Raw genomic sequence first — 24,748 nt, 5'->3', positions numbered from 1 at the left:
GAATGGGTGAACGTTTTAAGCATGAATCCTGTCCTTCCAGGGAAGATGGTGCTGAGCATCTATCACCTTTCTTGCCTACTGCAGGCTACCTCTTATTAGTGTCGCATAACCATGTGTATCTCTTTTTCCAATTACAAGGCATCCAACACAAGGTTACGTGTTTGCCTTTTATTTCTTAGTGTGAGAAACATCTACTGCATCATCCTACTGCTTTCTTAAAACATTGTCCTTGTTACTTGTAAATGACTTGATCGCCTCTAATGTTTGTGTTTGTCATAAACCAGTGACATGGGATATTTTGATGTTTAATAAGTTGCAACCTTCTGTTTGACTTATCATACACAGGATTGTCTTATACCACTTTACAGTGAGGCGTTGCGTTCATGCAAGCAACATGATGTGAGACCTTGGATCCATGCTTTGCGATACACCTTATATCAGAGTGAATTGGCAGACAAAATCAAAGGTATTTTGATACAGTAAACTTCCTCAACGAATTAGTTAAAATATTTTTCTTTACCTAAATAATGCAATGAATTTGAAGCTGCTTTTATGTATTAGTCTTGACTGTCAACTTCACTGCCATATATCAAGTTAAGGCAGCATATTGTGGGATCAATCAAGCGGTTCAAGGTGGTCACGATGTGATGGATATGGGCAATACCCCAGGACATATACATTGACAGCTCACCAGGTAGTCTATAGTAGTACTATTGCAGATGCTGTCAGTAGAAGACTGCCAACTGTGTTTTCCACTTGGTAATTACTACAGGTGGACTTTATTTTGCTCTCGCAATAGTTGGTCTCCATGTTATGGAACAGGGAGTTCCCCAGGAAGAGTGCTGGGGAGTGCATTATTTCAGTGGACTACCTGAGGCCCTCCAAATGTTTCAGCATATGACATAAATGATCCCTCACTATGGAGTATGCTGTCCAGGTGTGATGCTGAAATGCATTGGAGGAACAGGGCCTCCATGTCGTCCTATACTCCCTTATGTGTGTTCTGTGTTTTCTGCACAGGAGTCCATGTGCGACTCCTGGCAGTGCAGCTCTTCCTCCTTTTGGTTGTGGTGAACGGAGACGTTTGGGATACCCTTACAACGCCAGTGGGTGGGGGTACAACCCTGTACCCCTAGTGTATGTTTTTGGGCACCTGTGTGGACCACAGAGCAGGGAATGGGCTTGTGGCAGCTGCATGCTGAATTTGACAGGTGCTCTTGAGCATCCTCCATTTTGGGTTACCCAGCCCCTGCCATAGGAATCAGTGGATTCCTGATAGGAGACAAGATGGCCCCTGTGGCCTCTTTGTTTCTATTACCTGTTAGCTTGTTTTCCCAAAGTCCTGGGAAGCCCCAACTCTGTCCCTTCCCCTGACTGGCTGTTGGGTGGAAGAACCATATATGGTATTGTGGGGAAGTCCACGCCAGACTGGCTGGAGCCTTCCCAGTGACTGTATGTTGTGGGTACACCCTTGGGGTGGGACCTGGGTGAATGGAGGGTGACTAATATGCATGCCATGTTATGGGTGTCTGGTATATGTGTGTGACCGAATGAGACAGAGCTGCCAGAAACTGACATGAATGCAGTGTGGTGTGCTGAAACGCTGGGTGCTGAAACGCTGGGTGCTTGCCCCAATCCACATTCCTTGTTATGGGTGTCTGGGTGGAAGTGAATGGCCTGAATGCCCTGTGATCCTGATTGGTTGCCTGCCTCCATGAATGCCTTTCTGACTAATTGGCTGGCTGAGCTTGGCTCAGCAGTGTGAATGAGGGACAGATCTGTATATCTGGGGACCTCTCACTTACCAACTTGTTCAGAAGCTGAAGTTGAAACTTGAAGCTGCTTATCCTTGAAGCCCAGATGGAAGATGGTTAGCTGCTGCTTTCCTTCGATGAAATCCGAAAGCTGTAGAGCCTTTCGAGGACTGATCCGAGAGAGGGCCTGGCTAGGAGACACCTCCCCGAGCTTCGAGGGAACATCGTTCAGAAAGCTGATCTCCACCGAGGCACTTTGGAAGCCAGTCCCAAAAGGCTGTTGACTGCAGACTGGGTCCACCGAGAAATCTGAAGTGAAGAGTCTGTACATCAAGCCATCTATGTCCATTGCTGTCGACCGGAGTTCAGAGGATTTCCATAACCACTGGAAGACAGTCGGGTAGTGTTGCCTAGAACCGGGAACAGCTTGACGCCGTGCTGCTCGGCGACTGGAGCCGCAACGCTCCACCTTTTGCCTAAGAACATTGAAGCGAAGGGCTCCCTTGCCATCACCGTCGACTGCTGTGTCCCACTGGAGAAAGTCGAGGTCGTCGATGAGCTGAGGAGTATCTGCTGGTGGGTTTCCCGCCACCCGAAGTCCAAAAAGACACAGACCACCGAAGATCTGAAAGCCAGCCGTGGTCGAGTCTCAATCGTCGATGCCAACACAGCTGCCGGGCCTACGTACTGCGTCAAGTCTTCTCTGCAGCAACAAACTCTTTACATAGAAGTGCACCGCACGCCTTGTCTTAACAGGACGCCCACGATCGATCGGCCACTGCGAAGGCCGAAGCTGCTATCTCGGTGAGTGTTCACATTTTCTTCAAGGAATCTTGATGTCCTGTGGCTCCCTCTTTAAAGGGAGTCCACCCTCGAGGGATCCGTCGAGGAAACTCTGCAAACTCTGGTACATTGGGGTAGTAGAACCTTTTTGACCAGGAAGCAAGACTATTTTAAACATTAATAGACTGGCTTGTTTTTTTTAATAACTCTGTTTATTGAATTTAAACAACAAAACATAAGAGACATATAAGAATAAGACATGAGTCAGCAGTATACATGTGGAAGGCAATCTCAGCAGTATACAAGTTGAAGGCAGTCGTCCATATCAACGGGGCCCGTAGGGCCGAGGACCAGAAGACAACAAGACAACAATAGGACCAGGCAGGCAAACAAGGCAAGCATCACTACCGGTGCACCCCCACCCACAGAGCTTATTGAGCATCTAGCCATTTGCCCCATATTTTCTCGAATTTACGGGGGCAGCCCCTTGCATTATAAATTCGGCGCTCTAAGGTAGCACCTCGGTCCAGCTCGTTACTCCATCGATTCAGGCTCAATGGTTCGTCCGACCCCCAATTGGCCGCTATAAGCCTTTTGCTCGCCCCCAGCGCCGTTGCCAAGAACATTTTTTCATGTTTGGACAGGTCTACTTCTCCTCCAATGCCCAATAGTACCATCTTGGGGTCCCTGGGAATTGGTGTCCCCAGAGCGGCTGAGATTGTATTAACACATTCCACCCAGAAGGCCTGTATCACCTGCCAGTCCCATATCATATGGTAGAAGGTGGCGGGTTCAGTTTTGCATCGGACACATGTCTCGTCTTCTATTCCACCCCATCTGGCCATTGCAGTGCGCGAGTGATATGATCGATGTAGGATCCTCAACTGTATGAGCCTAAGCTTGGATTCTATCCCAATTTCTCTGGGGGACATTAATGCTTCTACCCAGTCTTCAGGTTCCAGGGGGCCCAGGTCCCTTTCCCACTTTGCCTTTAGTCCGTCGAGTTGTGGAGTCCCGAATGAGCTAAGGGCCTGATAGAGGCTGGAAGTGACCCTAGAAGAGATGTACTGCGGGAGAATATTGGTCTCGATGGGGGAGCAAGGGGGTAGGACCGTCGTGTCGGGGAATTGGGCGCGGATTGCATGGGACAATTGCGCATGCCGAAACCGATCCATGGGAGCCAGGTTGAATCGTTCGCGCATGGTCTCAAAGCTCAAGAGGCGGCCCTCTTGTATAATTTGTGCTAATGTGTGTATTCCTTTGGTCAGCCAGTGACCGAAGGGGCCCATTTTTACCAGTTCTGGGAGGAGCGCATTGTGCCATATGGGTTGCGACAGTGTTGGCTGGCCTTCCCAGCCAATTAGCTTGTGAGCGGCCCGCCAAGCCCTCCGGATATGATGGGACATTTTGGGCAGCGCCGGGAGTTGGTCGCGGGTGGCGTAGAGGATTTGGAGCGGTGTTAGTGGGGACATGGTCTCCAGCTCTATACGGTTGTGTGGCTGTGTGGGGTCTGCATGTATCCAGTCATTCACTACTCCTATTTGTGTGGCCAAGTAATAGGTGCGTATGCAAGGTAACCCGATGCCTCCCTCCCACACCGATCTTTGGAGCGTGTCAAGGGCAATCCTGGATTGTTTCCCTCCCCAAAGCAATGTGCGCAGATTCTTTTCGATGAGTGCGAAGGTTTCCCGGGGGATGGGGAACGGGGCGTTCTGGAGGACATACAACAGTCTGGGAAGGGTCATCATTTTGAATAGTGCGGCCCGGCCCATTAGGGACAGGGGGAGAGATTGCCAGTGGGAGATGTCTCTGATGAACCGCTCTATTACTGGTTGTATATTAAGTCGGGGGAACCCATCGAGCGTCGGGTCAAGCCGTATACCCAGGTATTTGAATTCCCTGATAGAGACGCGATATGGGCAGGTCTCCGGGATCGCAGGCTCACCCCCCTGAATCGGGAAGAAGATGGTTTTGGCCTCATTAACCTTTAGGCCTGCAAATGACTGATATTCCCAGAGTATGCGGGAGACCACCGGGCACGAGACACCTGGGTTACTAAGGTATATGAGCAGGTCGTCCGCATAGAGCGAAAGGCGGTCTTCCCCCCCTCCCGGCCAGACGAAACCATTCCAGTTGGTGTTAGCTCTAAGCTCAATCGCTAGTGGCTCGATGGCCAGGAGGAAGAGGAGTGGAGACAGCGGGCACCCCTGCCTCGTGCCTCGACCCAGGGGGAAAGGTTTGGAGGACATGCCGTTCACCCTCACGTGGCCTCCGGGGATGCATATAACAGTTTTACCCACGATATAAACGTCTGCCCCAAGTTCATCCTGGCCATGATCTCCCACAAGGCATCCCACCCCACTGAGTCAAACGCCTTTTCGAAGTCCACCGCCAGGAGGGCGAGTGGAGCTGGTATCTCCTTTGCCCTGGATAGCGCCAATTGGACCCTGCGCAAGTTCATTCGAGTCGACTTATTGGGCATAAAACCGCATTGGTCCGGGTGGATTAGGGTCTCAATCACTTGCAGTAGTCTGTTGGCGAGTGTTTTGGCGAGGACCTTCGCTTCGCCATTAATCAGGGATATCGGGCGATAGGAGGCACATTCCTCCGGGGGTTTCCCCGGCTTGTGTATGACCACTATGCATGCCTTCCTGAGGTCTGGGGGGAGTGCTCCTAGTTCCCTGCTGCGTAGAAACATGCGGTGCATGTGGGTGGGGAGCATGCTACCAAGGCACTTCCACGTTTCTGTTGGGAACCCATTGGGGCCCGGAGTTTTCCCGGGCTGGAGTTGTGCCAGTGCCTCCTGCACCTCAGTGTCAGTAATATCCGCATTCAGGAGGTCTGATTGGTGCTGCAGGAGTGTCGGGATTTCGATGTGGTCGAGGTATCGGGAGGGTTCGACTAATGGGTTCCCCGTGGGCGGGGTGTAAAGATTTTTGTAGTAGGTGGCGAATGCCTCGACGATATCTGAATCTTCCGTCAGTAGTGTCCCATCCGGAGATCTGATTGCCCTAACGTGTCCCCTGCTCTGCACGCGTCTCTCCAACCAGGCCAGTGTCTTGTTAGCTTTGTCGCCCCTTTCATATATTTGGCTTCGGACTAACTGGTGAGCATTTCGTGCATTGTCTAGGGACAGGTTACTGAGGGCGGCCTGCGCCGTGAGCATCGCCTCCTTTGCTTCTTGGGTGTTCTGTATGAGGGTTTGTCGCTCACACTCCAGGACGCGTGTCTCTGCATCCCTGACCTTCTGGACTTGGCGTTGTTGGTAGGCGGAGACCTTGGAGATAGCCTCCCCTCGTAGGACAGTTTTGTATGCCTCCCAGATCGTGATCGGGCAGTCCACCGAGCCCACATTGTGTTCGAAGTATTCCGCTGTCGTCTTCTCTAGCTCTTCTGCAATCTCGGGGAGACGGAGATGGTACGTATTTAGGCGCCAGTTACGGTCTGAGCGGCAGGAAGAGTTCTTGAGGGTCAAGAGAAGTGGGGAGTGGTCCGAGATCCCTCTTGCGAGGAATACAGCATCGAGGAGCCTGTGGGTTATATTGCGAGGGATGAAGGCGTAGTCGATCCTGGAGAATGATTTGTGGACCCCAGAATAGAAGGAGAACCCTGCCTCGTCGCCATGGAGTGTGCGGCAGGTGTCCACCATTCCTGAGGTTTCTGCAAACGTGGTGAGTGGCGTAGAGGTGGGACGTGTCGATTGTGATGTCCATTACCTCCGAGCACCCACACATCCGCCTCCTCCTCCAGGAGTAAGTTCTGTAATTCAGCGAGCAGTTCCTTCGTCAGTGTGGGGGGGGCATAGAGCGCTGCCAGGCCCCATCTCTCACCCCAGATGTCCGCCAGCAACAGCACATAGCGGCCCCGGGGGTCCGTCCTGATCTTCCTAACATGGAGAGGAACTCTCTTGTGGACGAGTATCATTGTGCCCCTCGCCCCTTTCGTGAATCCGGCATGGTAGACCTTCGAGTAGTTGGATCTTTTGAAAAAGATGGTGTTGGTGCCTGTCAGATGTGTTTCATTTAAGAGGGCAATGTCTGGCGAGTGTCGGTTTAGGTACTGGAGTACCAGTCTTCGCTTTATGCTGGAGCCGAGGCCATTGACGTTCCAGGACAGTATCTTCACTTTGTTGGAGTTCATCCTGTCAGCGTGAGACTATTTGTTGGGGTGTCTGAGAGGATTAGTGGCCGTTGCATTTTCCCCCCGGGGGCATAAGTTGTTTCCTTCTCGGGGTGGGGGGGGACCCCCAGCGGCCGCCTCGCATCGGAGTGTCTGAAGACTGGCAGGTGCCTGCGTCTCTGAACCTGGCCCACTGTAGTGTTTGTCTGACTTGCCTGCTTTCATCGTTTTCCAGCTTTCTTTTCCCGTGACTTTGCTTCTTCAAATCCCCAAAACTCCCCCCACCCTGCACTTCCCTTCCAACTGGGAGCACCTGTCGCCCTAACATCGAACTTATAACTTGTTGAACGTAAACTTCGTCGGAATGACCCGACCTAGGGTGGTGGCTCCAGTGGAGACGCCCTGACTGTGTTTGGAACTGCGGTGTCAAGGTGGTGGTGGCCGCGGTGGTGTAGTTTCCATGGTGTCCCTTGGTGACCTCAGTACTGTGATGCCCAGGCCTCATCCGTTCTCAGTGGTATTCCTGAGGGGGGGTCTTGGTGTTTCTGTTTCGGGGCCCATCGGAGTAGGAGGCGGCGAGTCCTGCCCGGGCCCGGGTTTGCGAGCGGGCGGCCCAGAGGGCGAGCGTCGAGTCGTCGGCCCATTAAGGATCTGTGTTTCGAGCCAGTCCCATGCTTCTTTGGGGCTGTGGAATAGGTGTGTCGTTCCCTCGTGGTGGACCTTGAGCAACGCCGGGAAGAAGAGGGCGAACTTGATGGATAGAGAGTGAAGCTTTTTCTTAACCGAGTCAAACGACTGGCGGGCCCGCTGAACCTCCTTAGTGTAGTCCGGGTAGAACCCTACTTTATAGCCGTTGTATGTGATTGGGCCGGAGGCCCGTGCCATCTGGAGGATGGCGTCTCGGTCTCGGTAGTTCAGGAGGCGTGCAATTATAGTTCGGGGGGGGCTCCTGGGGTTGGTCGCCCAGTGGGTACCCTATGTGCTCTTTCGATAGAAAAGAATTTCGACAGTTTCTTGGGGGCAAAGATGTGGGTCAGCCAGTCTTCTAGGAAAAGTTCGACACTGGGGCCCTCCTCTTTCTCCGGGATCCCAAGAATCCTGAGGTTATTGCGCCGTGCCCTGCCCTCACTGTCTTCAGCTCGGTATTCTAGTTGGTTAACCTTCTGGGCAATTATGGCGAGTTGTTGTTCCAACTGGCGGACATTATCTTCTGTGTCCGACACTCTTTGCTCCGCTTCTCCTACTCTGGACGATAAATTGCGCAGATCCTGACGTAGGAGAGATACTTCCGTGCAGACTCCGCCAATTTTGAGTTCCAGCGATGTTCTCGAGTCCCCAATTGCCTTCATTAAGTCTCTCAGGGAGAGTTGGGGGTCCTGAGCTGCTTCCCCACCATCCGCTTCCGCTGGGGATTGCATTTCCAGGCGGGGGGGGGGCTTCCACGGTATAGAGGTCCATTTTGCTTTGTAGGGTCTGCCTCCTAGCCTTATCTTTGCCCATGGCGGAGTCGGGTATTCGTGTGAGGCGGCAAGTCCGGATGGGACGTATTGGTGCCCCCCAGGGGGTCGTTGTAAAGTCTGAGTTGGGGTGGGTTTGTCGAGCGATGATCCTTCCCTATTGTGTCCCTGTTCAGGTGTGCCGGCGGGATTGCTTGGCCGCTGGAAGCAGACCCCTGCTATGGTTGGTCCGTTGTGTCTATTGGAGGGTCGCGGGCCCACAGAGATGGCATCCGCATATACGCCCCCCCGGAGCCCGTATTATGTTCAGTTCATGAGTGACGTGTGGAAGGCGATAGCCGCGGCTCTCCGCTGTGCGCGCCACTTTGTGCTGCCCCTGGAGGCCGTTAATTGTGTCGATTGAGGGGCAGATCCCTTTGTCGTTGGCGGTTCCAAGGGTCCCTGGTCGGGGTTGGTCCGGTGAATTTCGGGGGTTTGCCCCAATGCGCGGTCTCACACCGGGCTGCCCCAGTGGGGTATCTGCCCCGCTCCTTGTGCTCGTGAAGTCGTGGCCTTTACAACGGGAGGCCTCCGTCCCTCCCCGGGTCACTGCCCACAGTTAACTTATTGCCAGTTCCCTGGACCCACGATCGTTTGTGGAGGGTGCTGCGGACGTTGTCACCAGATCTGGGTGCTAATGGTGATGGGGGAGGAGAGCGTCCCCAGTCCCCTCAGCTCCGTGCCCCCCACAGGTGGACCTCCGAATTCACTTTTGGGTGGGGGGTGAGGCGTCTCCTTAATGCGGGTCGGTATCCCGCCGGTCGCCCTTACCTCGTTAATGCTGATGGGGGAGCGCAATACCGCGTTACCGGTTCCCGTGTCGCGGCTCAACCCCAGGTGTGACAGTCCCGCAAATTGAGGGAGAGGCGGGTGGGGGCAGAAAGGCGTTCTGCTCGCCTCTGTTTACGGCGCCGGGTCTGGTAGCACAGCGTAGAGATCCCTTGCTGTCCGTGCAGTGCTGGTGTCCAGGATCGTCGCGGCTTCAGCGCCGAGCGTCGGCCGTGCCCGCGGTTCGGGCACTCGGACGGCCGTCTCAAGCAGGGGGCTCAGCAGGGTGGAGGAGCCCCGGGCGGCAGTCAGGAGGAACCGGAGCGATGCCTCGGGCCGGCGTCCTCGGCCCCCCCCGGCTCGTCCGCTCCCCGAGGGCCTCAGTGGCCGCCGCAGCTCATGGGGGGAGGGGCGAAGGAGCCGCAGTTAACCGCCCAGCAATGGCGGCGAGTCTCGCGTCGGCGGACTCAGGGACGTTTCTCACGCCCCCCGGTCCGATTCTGCTCGGGGTTGTAGCAGGCAGTGCCTGGATGGGTCCGCCAGTGTTGTGCTGCTTCAGGAGGTCGGGCGAATTCCTGGAGCGGAATAAATGAAGGATATTTAATCGCGGCCACCGGGAGCCGACGCGATTAGTTCTTCATGCGCGGCTCGCGCATGCGCAGTGAATGGACTGGCTTGTTAATAGACTTTATTACAGGTTGCCCAGGTGGGAGGGGATCCTTCCACAGAAATGTGTCTTGGTAGTTGGACATACCATTCTGACATTGTTTAACCCAACTTGTCTTCCTTCCTATGTTGTATATCCTATGCTGTTTGATTTGTATGCCATTAGAACTGTCAGCAGTTGGTGAATTTTAAAGGAGTTAATAGTTGTACCACATAGACGTTGAGCATATTTACCATATCAATTTGCCAAGGCACAAAGTGTTAATGATTGAGTATATATATTGAATCTTATTTATATAAAGAACTGTGTTGGCACATAACAGTTTGTGGACATTCCTTTATGGGGGCTTGGGGACTACACTGTACTTAAGAACCAGCCTGCATCACCTCCTGAGAGCTTAAACCTTGGTTGCTCATCCCTTGCCACCCTATAGTGAACCTTGGCTGGAGTGCTCTGTGCTTCTACTGACATATTCGGGGCAGGAGTTCAGAAAATCCCCCTCCAGTTTTTACACCAGGGCTGTTGGGAAGCTGCACGTTTCTTCTCTCTCTCACTCGCCCCCAAACTGCATATTTGGCCTATTGACCTGTGGTTAAATGTCTGCATGTGAGCCGTTCAATTGGTTGCTAGCGCTGAGCATTTTTGGAAAGCATTGTGGATCTACTTTTCATTTTTAAGTTATTCCTTTCACCCACAAAGCCTCCTTGGCCGCAAAAGCCAGAGCTTTACCTGGTAAAGGGATTTCCATACAAGTCATTTTCTCACAATGAGCAGGCAGGAAGAAGCGCAAAAGACAATATGGCCAAAGAGCAAACACACATTTTTGTACCACAGTCATTTTAGAGTACTTGCCATCTTTAGTGGTCCTTTGTGGTAAATGCAAAAGTGCACGAGAAAGTATCACGTACTGTAAAAATCACACAGCCCTCGCCAGCTTGTTTTAGACCCGTTGTGAAATGAACTATTATATAAAAGGTAGAAGGATACAAAGTATCCTAACTGCATTTTATTGTAAGGTGATGTGTGCAATTGTAAAAATGCAAGAATTCATAAAGAGACAGTCTTTTAGTACTGACAGTCTTGGGGACTAGTCGGTTGCCCCATAGGAATTAGTAAAACAAGCAAGGGAGGTAAAGCAGAAGGCTTTACTTTCCTCCAAAATCTCAGTTCAGGGTTCAAAACAAGCAAAAACAATGGGGTTCCATAGAATTCTATGGGGGAAAGGTTGTCAAGTGTTGGGGAAGATTTTCTTTTTGCACCTAAGAGAAGAGTGAGAAGGACCCAAAAGCTGACAACCAAGTGATTAACCAATAATCCCAAATTCCTGTGAATATATGGAAATGGTCCGTCAGTTGGTAAAAGCCCACATGGAAGATGCTCAGAGCAGGCAAGAAACAACTTACACTAAAGAAGCCTGACCGCAGACCTTCCAAGTGGGCGACTACGTACTGGTCTTGCTACCTACAACCCAAAACAAATTGTTGTCCAGGTGGCATGGGCTTTACACAATGACAGAAAAGGTCTCCCACCTGACTTGTAAAGTACAACAGCTTGATCAGTGGAAACCAACACAACTATACCATATTAATAAATTCTAGGTCTAGAAAGAAAACTGTAATCCCAACTGTTGATATTATACTTGAATAATACCAGATATAGTCCACTGCCTCTTGGGGAGTGGCTATCCCATTAGAACTAAGCCTTCAAGAACATCAAGAACTCTCCTGATGGCTCAGCAGGTATACAGACATCAGGACGAGTCCAAGGAATAGTCCACCGAATCATCGCCCAACCCAGAAGGGTAGTCAGTTTTGAAACCATACAGACTACTGCAAGCCTGGAAAAAAGATTATCTGTGAGGGGCTGCAGAATATTTTGGGGTGGGGGGTGGTTAGACCTGGGAGGAGGGGGTGTAATAGAGAAGTCCCATGGTGAATGGTTATCGCCATTCATGCTCTTCATAATGACTACAGTTTCAGTTTGACACCCACCACATGCCACAAAATGATAAGCTATTTGAGAGGCTAAGTCCAGCCAAGTTCATCTCCACATTGGACCTTACAAAAGGAAACTTGCTGGTGTCCATGGCCGAAACAGCCAAACCAAAGACTGCATTTTTCACTCCTGATGGCCTATACCACTTAACTGTGCTTTCCTTTGGGCCACATGGGGCCACTGCCACATTGCAACGATTGATGGAGGTCCTCACTGGAGGCCTCAGATTGAACCTCAATTCCTGCCCAGCCTGGTGCCGAAATGTTTCTTTGCATGCCACCAATATCTCCTACCTTGCTTCTGCAAAGTAGTTGCCTGTCTTCTCTTGTCCATTGTAGGAAAACTGCAGGAAAATGAAGACCAGGGAGTAGAGCAAGTGACAAGATAGCGGCAAACCTGTTTTGTAGCAGACATGCCAGAAGTTGCTACAACCAAGAGGGAAACCACATTCCCACATGGCAGGGATGTTGCTGAACAATCCCCACATCACTTGAATCTGCTCCCACAACATCCTAAAGCGCCCTAGACCACCGGGAACCCAAAAAAGGTAGATCCAACATCCATCCAGAAATTTACCGGGATAACACTGTGTAATAACAAAATGAACATTTTACATTCCCCTGATGGGCAGACTCTGTATGTGGCAAGCCTGTGTGGGGAAAATGGGCAGGGTCTAACCTCCTCCTTATGCCTTTTTGCTGCACATACATTTTCTTTAAAAATAGTTTTTATTGGTTTCATACAACATACAAAACAATGGAGAATAAACCACTTCTCGTACATTACCACACACATCGACGGGAGCATCGTATGGCTTATGCTATGGCGTAATTTCAGTCTTATCACGTTATCTGTTCACTGTCTCTTTAACATTTACAGGACTGCCTGTCCCAAGAGGTTCTTTCCCAGGCTGTCCACTTTCGTATTACGGGACCCTCTAGTTGGCTATGTCCTCCGTGTTTCGGTCAAATGTAAGCTGCTTCCCTTCTTCCGCTGAAGTCGCTGCGTCGTTACCAGCGCTGGGTGTGAATAGCTCCTGCACTAACAGGTTCCATTCTGTTATTTCCACGCTGCTTTCACGCATACCTCTTTGCAGGGCCGTGGTCCTTACGTCGACTCAGCCAGTGACCATCTTTCCAAGTCTGCCCACCATGCTTCCAGTGCCGGGCCTGTGTTGGACTTCCAAGCTATCGCTATTCAGAGTTTCGCTTAGATGCTAATTAAGGCTTTCATTTTTGCAAGGTGCACTTTCTGCCTGCTTCCCCTCGGAAAAATACTTGGCAGATAGGATTCTGGTGTCCCCACATGAATTTGTATGCCTCCGCCCTCGACTCTTGTCCCCATCTGTTCCCAGAATATGTCTATTACTGGACAGGATCAGAACATGTGCAGCATGTCTGCATTCTCTGTGGTGCATCGTGGACCGGTTTGCCTTGTGCTGCCTCCCATTTTTGATATTCTGCTGGGGGTGAGGTACGCCCTGTCGTTAACGTATAATTGTGTTTGATGGAACCTCACGTTTCTGGAGAGCTTCATTATGTAATTTAGGGACCTTGTCCATTGTTCGTCCGTGAGGGTTTTTTGGTGTTTCGATTCCCATTGTTTTTGTACTGGTAGCTCAGGGGCGTTTTGGGATGCTCAAGAACAATCCATTGTTAGGGAGAATTCTCAGAAATGTGCAAATTCCCTCCTCCTTAGTGACCTCGCAGCAACTTTGCTGGATTTTGAGGACTTGATTCTCTTTAACCTGGAAAGAGTGAAACCCTTTTTTCCGACACTCATGTATTTTAATGTGATTTTTTTTTTTTTTTTTTTTTTTTTTTTAACCGTTTCTTTTGGTTGTGGAATCTGACAAACTCCATAGGCATCATCTTTTACATTGTGTCACACAGCACCTTCAGTGCAGTGACACAGGGAAGCCTTCCAGATTTTCAAAAGGTTTAAATACCTTCTCTTGGATAAACTACTGTTTCCAAGAACAGTAAAGTGAAATTGACTTTACTTACCATTGTAGCTTTCTAGACCCAGCACACACTATCCTACAATAGAGTGTTGGAGGGGTTACCTAATATCCCCTTTGTTCTAGCTTCTGAATGAAACTGAATGAATGGCAAGTCTTTTGGCTTGGAAGGCAGAGTTGACCACTGGACAAAGGAACCGAAGAACTTGAAGAGGACGCCTGCTGCAACTCCTGGACTGTTGGTTTGCCCGGTGAAACCCTGCTGCTGTGCTGAAACTCCAAATTCGTATCGACAGAGAAGCCGCTGCAAGGACGACTTCTCCCCTTGAGTTGATGGGACCAATCTACTCCAAAGTAAGCCACCTGGACATCCATCTCGGAGCTGGTTGAATTTCCAGAGTTGCTGCTGGAAACCGTACAGCCAGGAAGAGAAACACCAGATTGTGTGCGTTGCTTTTAAGCTGACCAAGAGCTCCAGGAAGATCCTCTGGACTCCCAGGAAGCAGGACTGACCGAGCCTGAGCCCCCTCAACAGAGTGCGGGACCCCAGAAGCAAGAAAAGTCCATCTCGACAGCCAGGAACCGCAGTGTTGCTATTGGTGGTAGACGCGAGGAGCTGAAACACTGTACAGCCACTGAAAGTGAAGTTTGCCAGTAGCAGGTTTTGACTGTCCCAGTGCATTGCAGGAGTCCCCCGTCGTCCTCCCTCTTGTCCTCTCGACTGAGGCCCGGGAACAGTGAGAGCTGCACAGGAACGGAAGTCATCTGCTGCATCTTTTCTTCATTTTAAAGGTACTTGCCTCTTACTGTAGAGTTGCTTGCACTTTCTACTACTCGCAAGTCTAATCCGCTTGTGGCCCTACATTTGATTCTTCTTTTCTTCAAAGACTCCTAAGAACTTGTGCAAAGACTTTTCCACTTAACAGAAGTGCTTCATCCTATAGAAGACTTATGCCCATTGACTTTGGCTTAGCCTATTGTACTGAATGACTCTTCTTGGAGGAACCAAAAGTATTTGCCTGCTTAAGAATATTTGTGGTCTCTTGTATGTTTTTTGTTTTGTTTTATTCATATTTATATAGCGCACAACAGACCAAGGACATCGTGGCACTTGTTACAGTACAAAGCTTAGTTACTTAGTTACATGGTCATTAGCAATATATATATATATATATATATACAGGTTGCAATATAGTTACATAGTCAGCAGTATATACACAGGTTACAATATAGTTGTATTACATTTGTGTTATATTACAATATACATTGCAGAAGTGGAGGAGGCAGTCCTCCACTTGCTAGTTGAGGAGAGTGGCCTTGAGGTTGTTGCGGAATACAGAGATGGAAGTTTCAGCTCTAAGGGTGGCAGGGAGTGAGTTCCAGAGTTTTGGTGCAATATAGGAGAAGCCTAGACCTCCCGCTGTGGCTCTCTTTATGCGTGGTATGTGTAGCTGGTTGGTGTACTGAGCTCTGGTGGGGCGAGTGGATGTGGTCCTTGATATTGCTTCAGATAGGTATGCTGGAGCGTTTTTTTTGATGCACCTGTGAGTGATGGTGAGGATTTTCAGAGTAATACAGTCTTTGACCTGGAGCCACCGGGCTTCACGTCTGGCGTGGGATATATGTTCTCTTCTAGGGATGCTCATGGCGGCTCTGAGGGCATTGTTTTGTGTGGTTTGCAGTCTGTTTTTGGCAGAGGTGCCAGCTAGAAGGGCGTTGCAATAATCGAGTTTGGCTTCTATAGTGGCTCTAGCGGTTGGGGGTGGATAAGTAGGGTTTAATGGCATTGATGAGTTTGGTGCTGAAAGCTGATGCAGAGGCTATGGCGCCGACTTGTTTGGTCATCGATAGATTTGCATCAATGTGAACACCTAGAGTCTTGACAGAGGATGATACGGAGATGGTTGAGTTGTCTATGTTGAAGTTGTTGTATTGGGGGCTTAGTTTCGATAATGTGTTTGACTGGCTCAGGATGAGAATTTGTCTTCTCCCCGTTAAGACAGAGGCCATTGATTGCCATCCAAGCTTGGATAGTGGCATAGATGTTGTGAAGGGCTGTGGCGTCTTGGTGATAGAGTCCAGATTAGGGGTAAAAGTACTTGAGTGTCGTCTGCATAGTCTGTTTATGCAACACCCATGGAGTCAAGTAGGTTGAAGAGGGGTTTTGTGAAGAGGTTATAGAGGGTGGGGGGCTGTACAAAATCCTTGGGGGACACTGCAGTTTATAGTGGTAGGATCTCCGTTGGCTGTGTCGGAGTAGACCTTCATGGCTCTTCCTTCAAGGAAGGAAGCGATCCAGGATGCTGCTTGATTAGAGAAATGGTCTGCATGGGTGAGGTGGGTGGTGAGTGTTTGGTGATCTGCCAGGTCAAAAGCAGCTGATAGATCGAGGAGGAGGAGCAAGGCAGGTTTGCCTTTGTCCATGATCTGAGAGAGTTTATTTTTTTGAGGTCTAATAAGGCAGATTCTCTTCCATGCCCGACACAAAAGCCAGATTGTCTTTTGCCTAGTATGGAGTTGGCTTCTATGTATGATTGGATCTGGTTGTGAGCTGCTTTGTCCAGGATTTTTAGGAGGAATGGGATTGTCGTTATCGGTCTGTAGTTGTTGGCTGGCGCTGGGTCAAGTGTGGCCTTTTTTAGAAGTGGCCGCACCCAGGCTTCCTTGAGATTGTTTGGGACAGTTCCTGTTTGGAAAGATGCGTTAATGAAGGCAGTAATCGGGGGTGCTAGGTCATTGGCGCATTCCTTGATGATTTTGGGAGGGCAAATTTCTGCTTTGCGGAGGGATGGTTTGAGGTTTTTGATGAGATTATGGACCTCCGGTTCAGTGACGTTTCTGAAGTAGAATTAAGCGTGATTGAGATTACTATGCTTGTCTTGTGTAGGGCGGTTGGATTTTTGGTTTGGGAGGGCTTTGCAGTGGTTTTGGATTTTGTTCTGGACGAGTTTTATTTTGTTGAGCATGGCGGACTGAATGCTGGCACACCAGGCTTTGTCTTTAGTTATCTCGTCAGGGATAGCCAGAGGAGTGACTAATTCATTAAAGATTGCGAATAGTTCTTTAGCTTGGGAGTTGGCCTTTGAGATCCTATCATTGAAGGAGTTGGATTTTGCTGCTAAGATGGCTTTTTTATATTGGAGGGCAATTTGTTTGAAGAGGCTCTTATTTAGATCACTCGGATCCGTTTGCCAGTTTTTTAGCGACTGGCGCTTTTGAGCTCGGAGGGTTTGGAGTTCTTCCGAGAACCAAGAGTTGCAGTGAAATTATTTTTTTTCCTTCTTGCTTTCAAGTGGGGCTATAGAGTTTATGGCATTGGTTAGAGTATCATTGAAGATGGCTGATAGTATATTTGGGTCCTGAGAGAAAGGTGGTGCTAGGCAGGGGTTTTTAAGGTGGGGACGCAAGTTGTCTGCGTTGAGTTTTTTTAGAACTTCTTATTGTGGCAGGTGGTGCGTGGGTGAGAGTCTTAGGTTTAGGGTTGGTGGGCATGAGGAATTCGATGCATGTGTGGTCCGTCCAAGGAAGGGCGGTGTTTGAGGTAATGTTGGATGCACAGTTGTGATCCATGACCCAGTCAAGGGTGCGGCCTTTGGAGTGAGTAGGGGTGAGGACTCTTTGGGAGAAACCTAAGTCTGCGAGTTCTTTAGCTAGGGTTGCGGCAGATTTATCCTTAGGATCATTGGATCCTAAATTTAAGTCTCCCAATAGAAGCATTTTGGAGGACTTTTTAATGTTGCTGAGTTGATGGGAGAGGTGCTCTTGGAAGTCAGCTGGGAGTCCGGGAGGTCTGTATAGGATGTGGATGTTTAGATTATTGGGGGAGAGCGTAAGCTTGGCTGATAGGATATTGGCATTACCACCCCATGTACTATGGTCTGCTAATCTGATGGATAGTGAGTCTTTGTGGATAAGGGCGACTCCCCCTCCAATCTTATCACATCTATGTTGCCTAAGGGTGGTGTAGCCTGTTAGACCTAGTGCGACGGCTGGGCAGGAGGCATCATTGAGCCAGGATTCGTGATGCAAAGTAGTCCAAATTAAGTGTGGATAGTAGATCATTTATCTCGAGGGCATGTGCAGGTATGGGGCGTACGTTCAGTAGTGCACATTTAAGAGGTGGGTGTTGTGTGCCTTTGATGTTTTTGTTTGTACTCTAAATAATCTTTTCCTTGGACTTATTATCTGATTCTAAATGCAACAGTGATATATTAATGTCCCCAGCACCCTAGCAATTGATGTCACCTGAGGGTGTAGGTAGTGTCTGTAGGCCATCCCAAAATGGTGTCTACTGATTTAGAGATATTAAGAGTGTGTATTTCATGAAGTGTATTTGTGTGTTACTGTTATATTTCTCCCTTCTGAAAAAGGCTTATTCTAACTGACTGATAAATTAATATTGTTTATGCAAGAAACCTTGAGTGATATGATATGGCATTTGTAACGCGTCTATACACAAGTGTTTCAAGTAAGAGTTTATTTGAATACTTGTAACTAAATCTCTGTGTAACTCCACTACAGCTCACATTGACCCCTCTTGAGATGAGCCTGGCTGCTCAACCCGCTACCAAAACTGTGTAGTACAAGCGTATACCAAAGGTTGGGTTTCCTATATCTGTAGTCAGAGTTGTGTTCCCAGAGGGTACTGCATACAAACTTTGCCTAACATCCATATAGTCTGGACACATTATGCCCTACTGCTATGTTGTACCATGTGTCTAGTCCCTCATCCATTCCTTCCCCTGTGCTCAAACCTGGCCCCCTCTTGTTCATTTGTTACTATCCCTTTGTATAGTATGAATTGACCTTTGTGTATGTTTTCTGCCATTAGGGTCTGGAATTCCACCCACTGACCCTCCCGCCAGAGGTCTCCTATCTGGGCTATCCCTTTAGCTTCCCGGTGGTGTCTGTAGGTTTTAAGTGCGTCAAGTTGAGAGTTCATCAGTCCTGCTAGTGTGATGTGTAGTGAGCAGGGGTCTGGGACTTTCAAGGTTTTCCATGCTCTTCTCCACAGGGCGAGGTCCAGGTAGCAGTGGCGCAAGGTTGGTTGCAAGAGAGGTCTCTATGGTGGTCTGGTCCCCCAGCCACTGTGCCAAAAACTCCAGCTGTCCCGTGAAGTAGTACAATTCGTAGTTCGGGAGTTTAAACCCACCCGGTTTATAGCCTCGCTGTAGTGTTCCTAATGCTAGTCTGCTTCTACCGCCACTCCACAGGAATTCCCTCACTGGCGTGTTTAGTTGCTTAAAGAATTGCTTCGGTATGATGTAGGGCACATTAGTAAAGTAGTACAGGAGGTGGGGGGAGTACTATCATCTTCAGCAGGGCACCTCTGCCCAGCATCCCCAGGGGGAGCGTCTTCCAAAACGCCATGGACTTGGTGATCCTTTTGAGAGCTGCTAGCGTGTTGGCCCGGTGCCATGCCGATGGGTCGTGGTGTATCTCTATACCCAAGTAACGGAAAGAGACCTGGGCCAATTGGAGTCCCAGGCTAGGCAAGTGGTCTGTGTTCCCGCTTAAGTACCGCCAAGGGGTATAAGGAGCATTTGTCTTTATTAATGCATATATCGATAGCATGGCGAACGCTGTTATTACCTCTAGCAAGTGGGGCAAGTTCTCTTCTGGGTTGTTGACATATAAGAGCATGTCATCAGCATATAGTAAGACTAGGTGGGTGATGTCGTCAATGCATATTCCCATGTTGCTATATTCTGCCCTTAGAAAGACTGCAAGTGGTTCCAGGGCCAATATGTAGAGCATTGGTGACAGCGGGCAGCCCTGTTTTGTGATTTATTTCATTTGTATCACGCTCGTACACAAGTGTTTCAGAGCGCAACTAGGCAAGGGATGGGAATAGGGGAGAAAACAACGATCTTACTAGGCCCAGTGACAATGAGAACGCGCAAGTTCATGGGAAAGGGGAAAAGGAAAAAGTGCATGGAAGGGGGAGAGTGGAAAGTGCGGAGCAGAGGAGAGCAGATAAATAATAAATACAAATACATAGAAATGGAGGCAATAAACAGTGGTAGTGCAGCCAGCAAGTGCTGTGTTTAAGGCAGCAGACTGGGTAAGTCTGATAAGTGTAGAAAAAGAAGAAAAATATGGGGGGGGGGCTGTATGGGTACAGATACAGTCCCCAGTGCGAGGGGTGGCCAGGTGCACAGTGCCAAGAGAGCAGATCAGCAGGGGAAAGGGGGAGCGAAGGCAGAAGCAAAGAGGAAGGTCTTGAGGTGCTTCTGGAACCGGAGATGGTTCTCCTTAAGTTTTAGAGTGACAGGGAGGCTGTTCCAGAGGGAGGCCCCAGCCCTAGATGGAGATCTTCCCCCAGCTTGTTTCTTTGAAAATCGATTGACCCGGAGGGAGGTAGAGGAGTGAAGAGCTCGAGAGGGGAGGTATTTGCGGAGGGATAGCTGAAGGTATTTTGGACCCAGGCCCCAGAAAGCCTTGTCGACAATGCAGAGGGTTTCGAATTTAATCCTTGTATCCACTGGGAGCCAATGAAGAGATTTCAGTGCTGGAGAGATTACGATCCCAGGGCTTGAGGCCAAGGACAAGTCTCGCAGTCCTGTTCTGGATAAGTTGCACAGGGCGGAGAGTAGAGGCAGGTAGATTTAGAAAGAGGCTGTTACAATAGTCCAACCTAGAGAGAACCAGAGCTTGGGAGAGAGTGAGCTTCTGAGGGAAGGAGAGGAAAGGCAGAGTACCTCTGGGGAGGTGCAGTAGGAAGTTTGACTTTTTAGATACCTCAGAGATATGGGCGGAGAAGGAAAGTGTGGAGTCAGATGACCCTAAGGTTCTTAGCCTCGCAGGTAGGGGTAGGAGGAGGGCCAAGGGAGGCCAGCCAGAGAGTGAGGGAAAAGGATGGGGATGGTGTGCTGGTGAGGAGGATCTCAGTCTTGCTGGCATTCAGACAAAGATCATTGGCGGCACACCAATCTTGAATGGCAGTTAGGCAGTCAGAGATGAGGGAGAGGAGGTGGCCGAGGGCAGCCGGAAAACGAGTTGAATATCAGTGTAGCACTGGAAATTCGAGCAGAAAATGGCAATGCAGTGGACGAGAGTTGCCAGGTATTGGTTGAAGAGCCAGGGTGAGAGGTTAGACCCCTGGAGAACCCCACTGGTAGAGAGGAAGATAGATGATAGGAAGGACCCCAGTTGGACCTGGGAGGGTCGATCAGAGAGGAGAGAGATCAGCCAGGCCAGAGCCTGATCAGTGAAATCCAGGTTATCATGGAGACGGTTGAGCAGGATGATGTGGTTGACCGTGTCGAAGGCAGAAGAAAGATCGAGAAGGATGAGGACAGAGGGAATGTTAGAGTCCAGGTTGGAGAGCAGATCTTCACAGATGTTCAGGAGAGCAGTTTCCGTGCTTCTGGCTGCTCTGAAGTCACAATATATCCTCCACGCTGCCGAGACATGCCTGCCTGTAAGAATTTGAGGAGGAGAAGAAAATTAAAACCTGTATAAACACCAAGCAAAAAGGAGCTTTTTTGCAAGCACCAAAAAAAAAAAGCTCTTAGAGCCACCACTACAAATGAAATCCCCTACCCTGGTTGAAATGTATTCACCCACTCCCCCGCGCACACAGCAGGAAAAGTCTGCGGACATTGCGGCAGGTCTAGGATTACACATGACACATCTGGGGCTTTTGAGGATGGCGGGCATGGAATTGGGCTGTGGAGGGTAAGGGATTGCGCAGTAAGGTTTCTGGGTGTGGTTTGTACGCACAGACTGTAGTAGAAGGTGTATCTGTAGAGAAGGAGGCAGAGCGTACGGTTGTGGCTGTGTGTTGCAGGAGTCGGACTATGCATTTTGGGGAGTCCTACATACACTGGTGGCCAGTGAATGCAAAACACTGTGCAGTGGCTTTCCTTTTTCGAATCTATTGTGTGGGTGCGCACTGGTATGGAATACTTGCAATAAAGTGGCTGAGTGTTGGTCCTCTTTGTGGCGTTTTGGTGACTCACGATCATCCACACAATACATTGTTTCATTGTGGAGTTGAAAGTTTAGGACATGTTACCGGAATTTCTCTGCTGTTTGCGATGGACGCGCTTGGGCAGGTCATGCGTATGCCTCCAAACTACTGCATAATGTTTTGTAGCATTACCCAGATTAGACTGTGGCTGCGATCTTCTTGATTTGATCTGGAAATGGAGACGGCGAGGCAAGTTGCCAAGAAGGCTATTTGTGCCTTTTTCCGACATGTGACCATGTGTTAGTTCTACAATGGAAATATGTTTCATAACACAAACATTTTTCCCACCAATGCCGTTCATCTCCCTGATCCTGGCATTCAAGTTTTTCTGCTACGTATGCAAAATGCATTGCTGCACTTTTTGGAAGAACAGCATGTGTTTCTCTAGTACGTCTTGGGCAGTTCAACCCTTTGCAGCGCCAAGAAACTCAAGAAGAACCCTCTTTTTACAGGCTGCTGTTTGTACCCGTACTGACTGCAATGTTTCAGAGCCACGCCTCCCATTGTTAGCCGCACAATGTGTGGAGCATATAGACAGATGGGCAGCCTGCATCCTTTCATTGGCAAATCCATGTTTTACTGCTGAAAGGAGCTTTTTTCTTTAATTTGTTCCGTTGCTTTACATCTTTCTTGATCTTCTAACATACGACACAGAAATAAAGGAAGGAAAGGGAGGGTACGTAAGGACCACCACCCACAAGGATAAAATGGGGCCAGTACAGACAAAGATGTTGGGTGCCCTTCACTTAAGTAGGCAGCAGTCATTGTAATGCTCCCAGAAACAAGGCACAGAATTCAAGCCAGCGGATATAAACAAGTCCACTATAAACACAATCCCACCAGTATTCGGGGCGGTCCCTCAATCAACCCCTCAGATCACTACACATAATACATAGACAAGTTTTTTTGAAAAATGTATTTATTTTTCTTTATTTAATTAGAAACATTAAAATGATTATTAAATAGATCAGAGCTCATATAAGAGTAAGTATAAATATAGGACATAGTTATACAACATGAATAAAGTGCAAAATGTGAAGAAAAATGCTAATATCACAATAGAGCTGCTGGGAACCTGCTGCCCAATTACAAGCTGGGTAATAATCACCATCATCCAAAATAAGTCCAAGTCAATGTCGAAGGATAAAATCCACTCGAGAGAAGGGAATCCCTCGGGTGGAAAAAATCCTAGTCAACCGAATATAGTCGGGATGGTTTCGAAATGATTTCGAAGATGGATTAAATCCTGATAGTTGCAGCAAAAAAAGTCGTTAGTTCCGCCGAATCTAGCAGTTTAAACATTGCAATAAACTGAAAGGTCTTTACAAAAATGATATTCATAAACCCATACTCTAAAAAGTCTAACATGGGATGGTATACGTCAACTACTAAGGTGACATGCGAAATAAACCACAAATACGTAAAACAGTATCATGAGCATGGCGCCTTAAACCAGATAGTTTCTATGGAAAACACATCTAGCTGGATTACAGATGATGTCCATCTTCGTCAGGACGTAGCATTCCCGTATAAACATTCATGAAGATTCATCTGTGTCTTGAAATTACCTACACAAATGTTATAGATTAAAAAGAGACACTAAAAATGTATGTTCTCCAAACAGTGAAATAAAGAAAAAGAAACGAGAAAATAGTAATGCTAACATCAAAGCAGCCTTTCATATAGGCTGCACAATCATTCATACATAATGACCATAAAAACAAGTGATCTGAGGATCCCGATGAAGGACCCGGTCCCCAACACTGGGTTGGGACATGTATAGTGGCTAGTAGGGGAGAAAATCTAATTACCATGATCTCAGACCCTTTGGGGGTGGGCCCAGAAGCCTGACATAAAAGTCCAGGAAATAGCGATCCGGCCACACCGAAACAAATCACAATTGAATTAGATCTGTAAAAAATGAGAGAAAAGAAGGCCACAAATTGGTCATGAATTTCTCTGGTTAACAGATTCGAGCAAGATACAAGCAGCCAAAGAGAAAACCAGAAGTAGAAAAATAGATAAATATAACTCTAATGAAATAAACATACAAAAAAAAACATATGTATAGAAAAGAGGAGCCCAAAAATGGGACTGCCCATATGTTAAAGATAAATTAAAAGAAATTGAGAATTAAAGTGAAAGAAACGAATGAGTGATGCAGTGGTATCCATAAAAATAAAGGAAGATCCTGCACCCAAAGAAGGATAGAACCGACATCATAGTTGTCATTATGCTCACCATTGATCAAGCCCAGATCTGTCAATCAAGAACCATCAACAGATGATTCCTTAATGTGTAGAACGACCTGAACTACATGTACAGAATCGGATGTCGAAAGGTTCCCCAGAAGGGTGAATCTCCAAATGTCAAAGGATAGGCGAAGTCTGTGGGGCAATAGAAAGTACAACAAACTAGTAAGACATCTGTAATGTCCCAAAGTATCACATACATAGAATGCAACACTGCGCTGTATGGAATCAAGTCATGAAGCAGCGTAATCTGAAAGTTCGTGAAAAAACTGAACTTACATCAGTCCAAACAGGATCTGTGTGTCTGTTGTATAGTCTAAGTGGCAGTACTACAAGGTCCCAACATATAGGTAAATCTATATAGATGTTTGACCTAATCTTGAAAATGAGAAATAAAACAAAGCCAAAAGCGTGAAAGATTCCGCCTAGCTACCCGTTCAAAGTTACTTACCTCAGCGGCAAAGGCCATAGACACCAAACCAGGAAGTCGGTAACCAAACTTCCTGTGTTGGCATTTGTCCGGGGTTAAATACGTCAATGGGCGTATCAGGACTGACGTCTACAACGTCTCTAGTGCACGTGACTATTGGCACAGAAAGGCACGTATAATCTCGGGCCGCGTACCGTGCAATGGAAGGGAGCCGAATGGATGTAACCACGCCCCCTGAAGGTATACAGGCGGCCCAGCGTTACCCGTTCCACCATGGGGTCAAGACAACAAAGGAAAAATAAAAATAAAGGAAAAAATAAGTTATAATGCACCCCATGCAGTGGTAGATCTCTACCAGTATAGAGGTAGACATAACACCTAGAATGATTAACAATGGAATGGAACAGGCTAATAATGCCTGAAAGCCGTATCGAAGGCACCAGGAATAACCAAAGCCTATAAAGCTGAGTCCAAAAGACGTCACGACAGAGGATCTATTGAAATAGCGCATGCCATTCTTCATGGGCATTCAGGCCCAGTATATGGCTT

General features: G+C 48.5%; 1 protein-coding gene across 1 annotated transcript in view; it reads left to right on the top strand.

The window, feature by feature from the left end:
- The window catches only part of SMG1 (SMG1 nonsense mediated mRNA decay associated PI3K related kinase), a 2,768,248-nt gene that overhangs the window by 866,021 nt on the left and 1,877,479 nt on the right, over nucleotides 1-24,748 (top strand). The window contains exon 29 of the mRNA XM_069647131.1: nucleotides 346-466. Coding sequence (XP_069503232.1) covers nucleotides 346-466 — 121 coding nt within the window. The remainder of the gene's footprint in view (nucleotides 1-345; nucleotides 467-24,748) is intronic.

The sequence above is a fragment of the Ambystoma mexicanum genome, chromosome 2q (genome assembly GCF_040938575.1).
Source record: "Ambystoma mexicanum isolate Mex_15411 chromosome 2q, UKY_AmexF1_1, whole genome shotgun sequence".
Classification (NCBI taxonomy): domain Eukaryota; kingdom Metazoa; phylum Chordata; class Amphibia; order Caudata; family Ambystomatidae; genus Ambystoma; species Ambystoma mexicanum.
The sequence above is the reverse complement of the archived record's forward strand: the minus strand, read 5'-3'. Positions and strand labels throughout refer to the sequence as shown.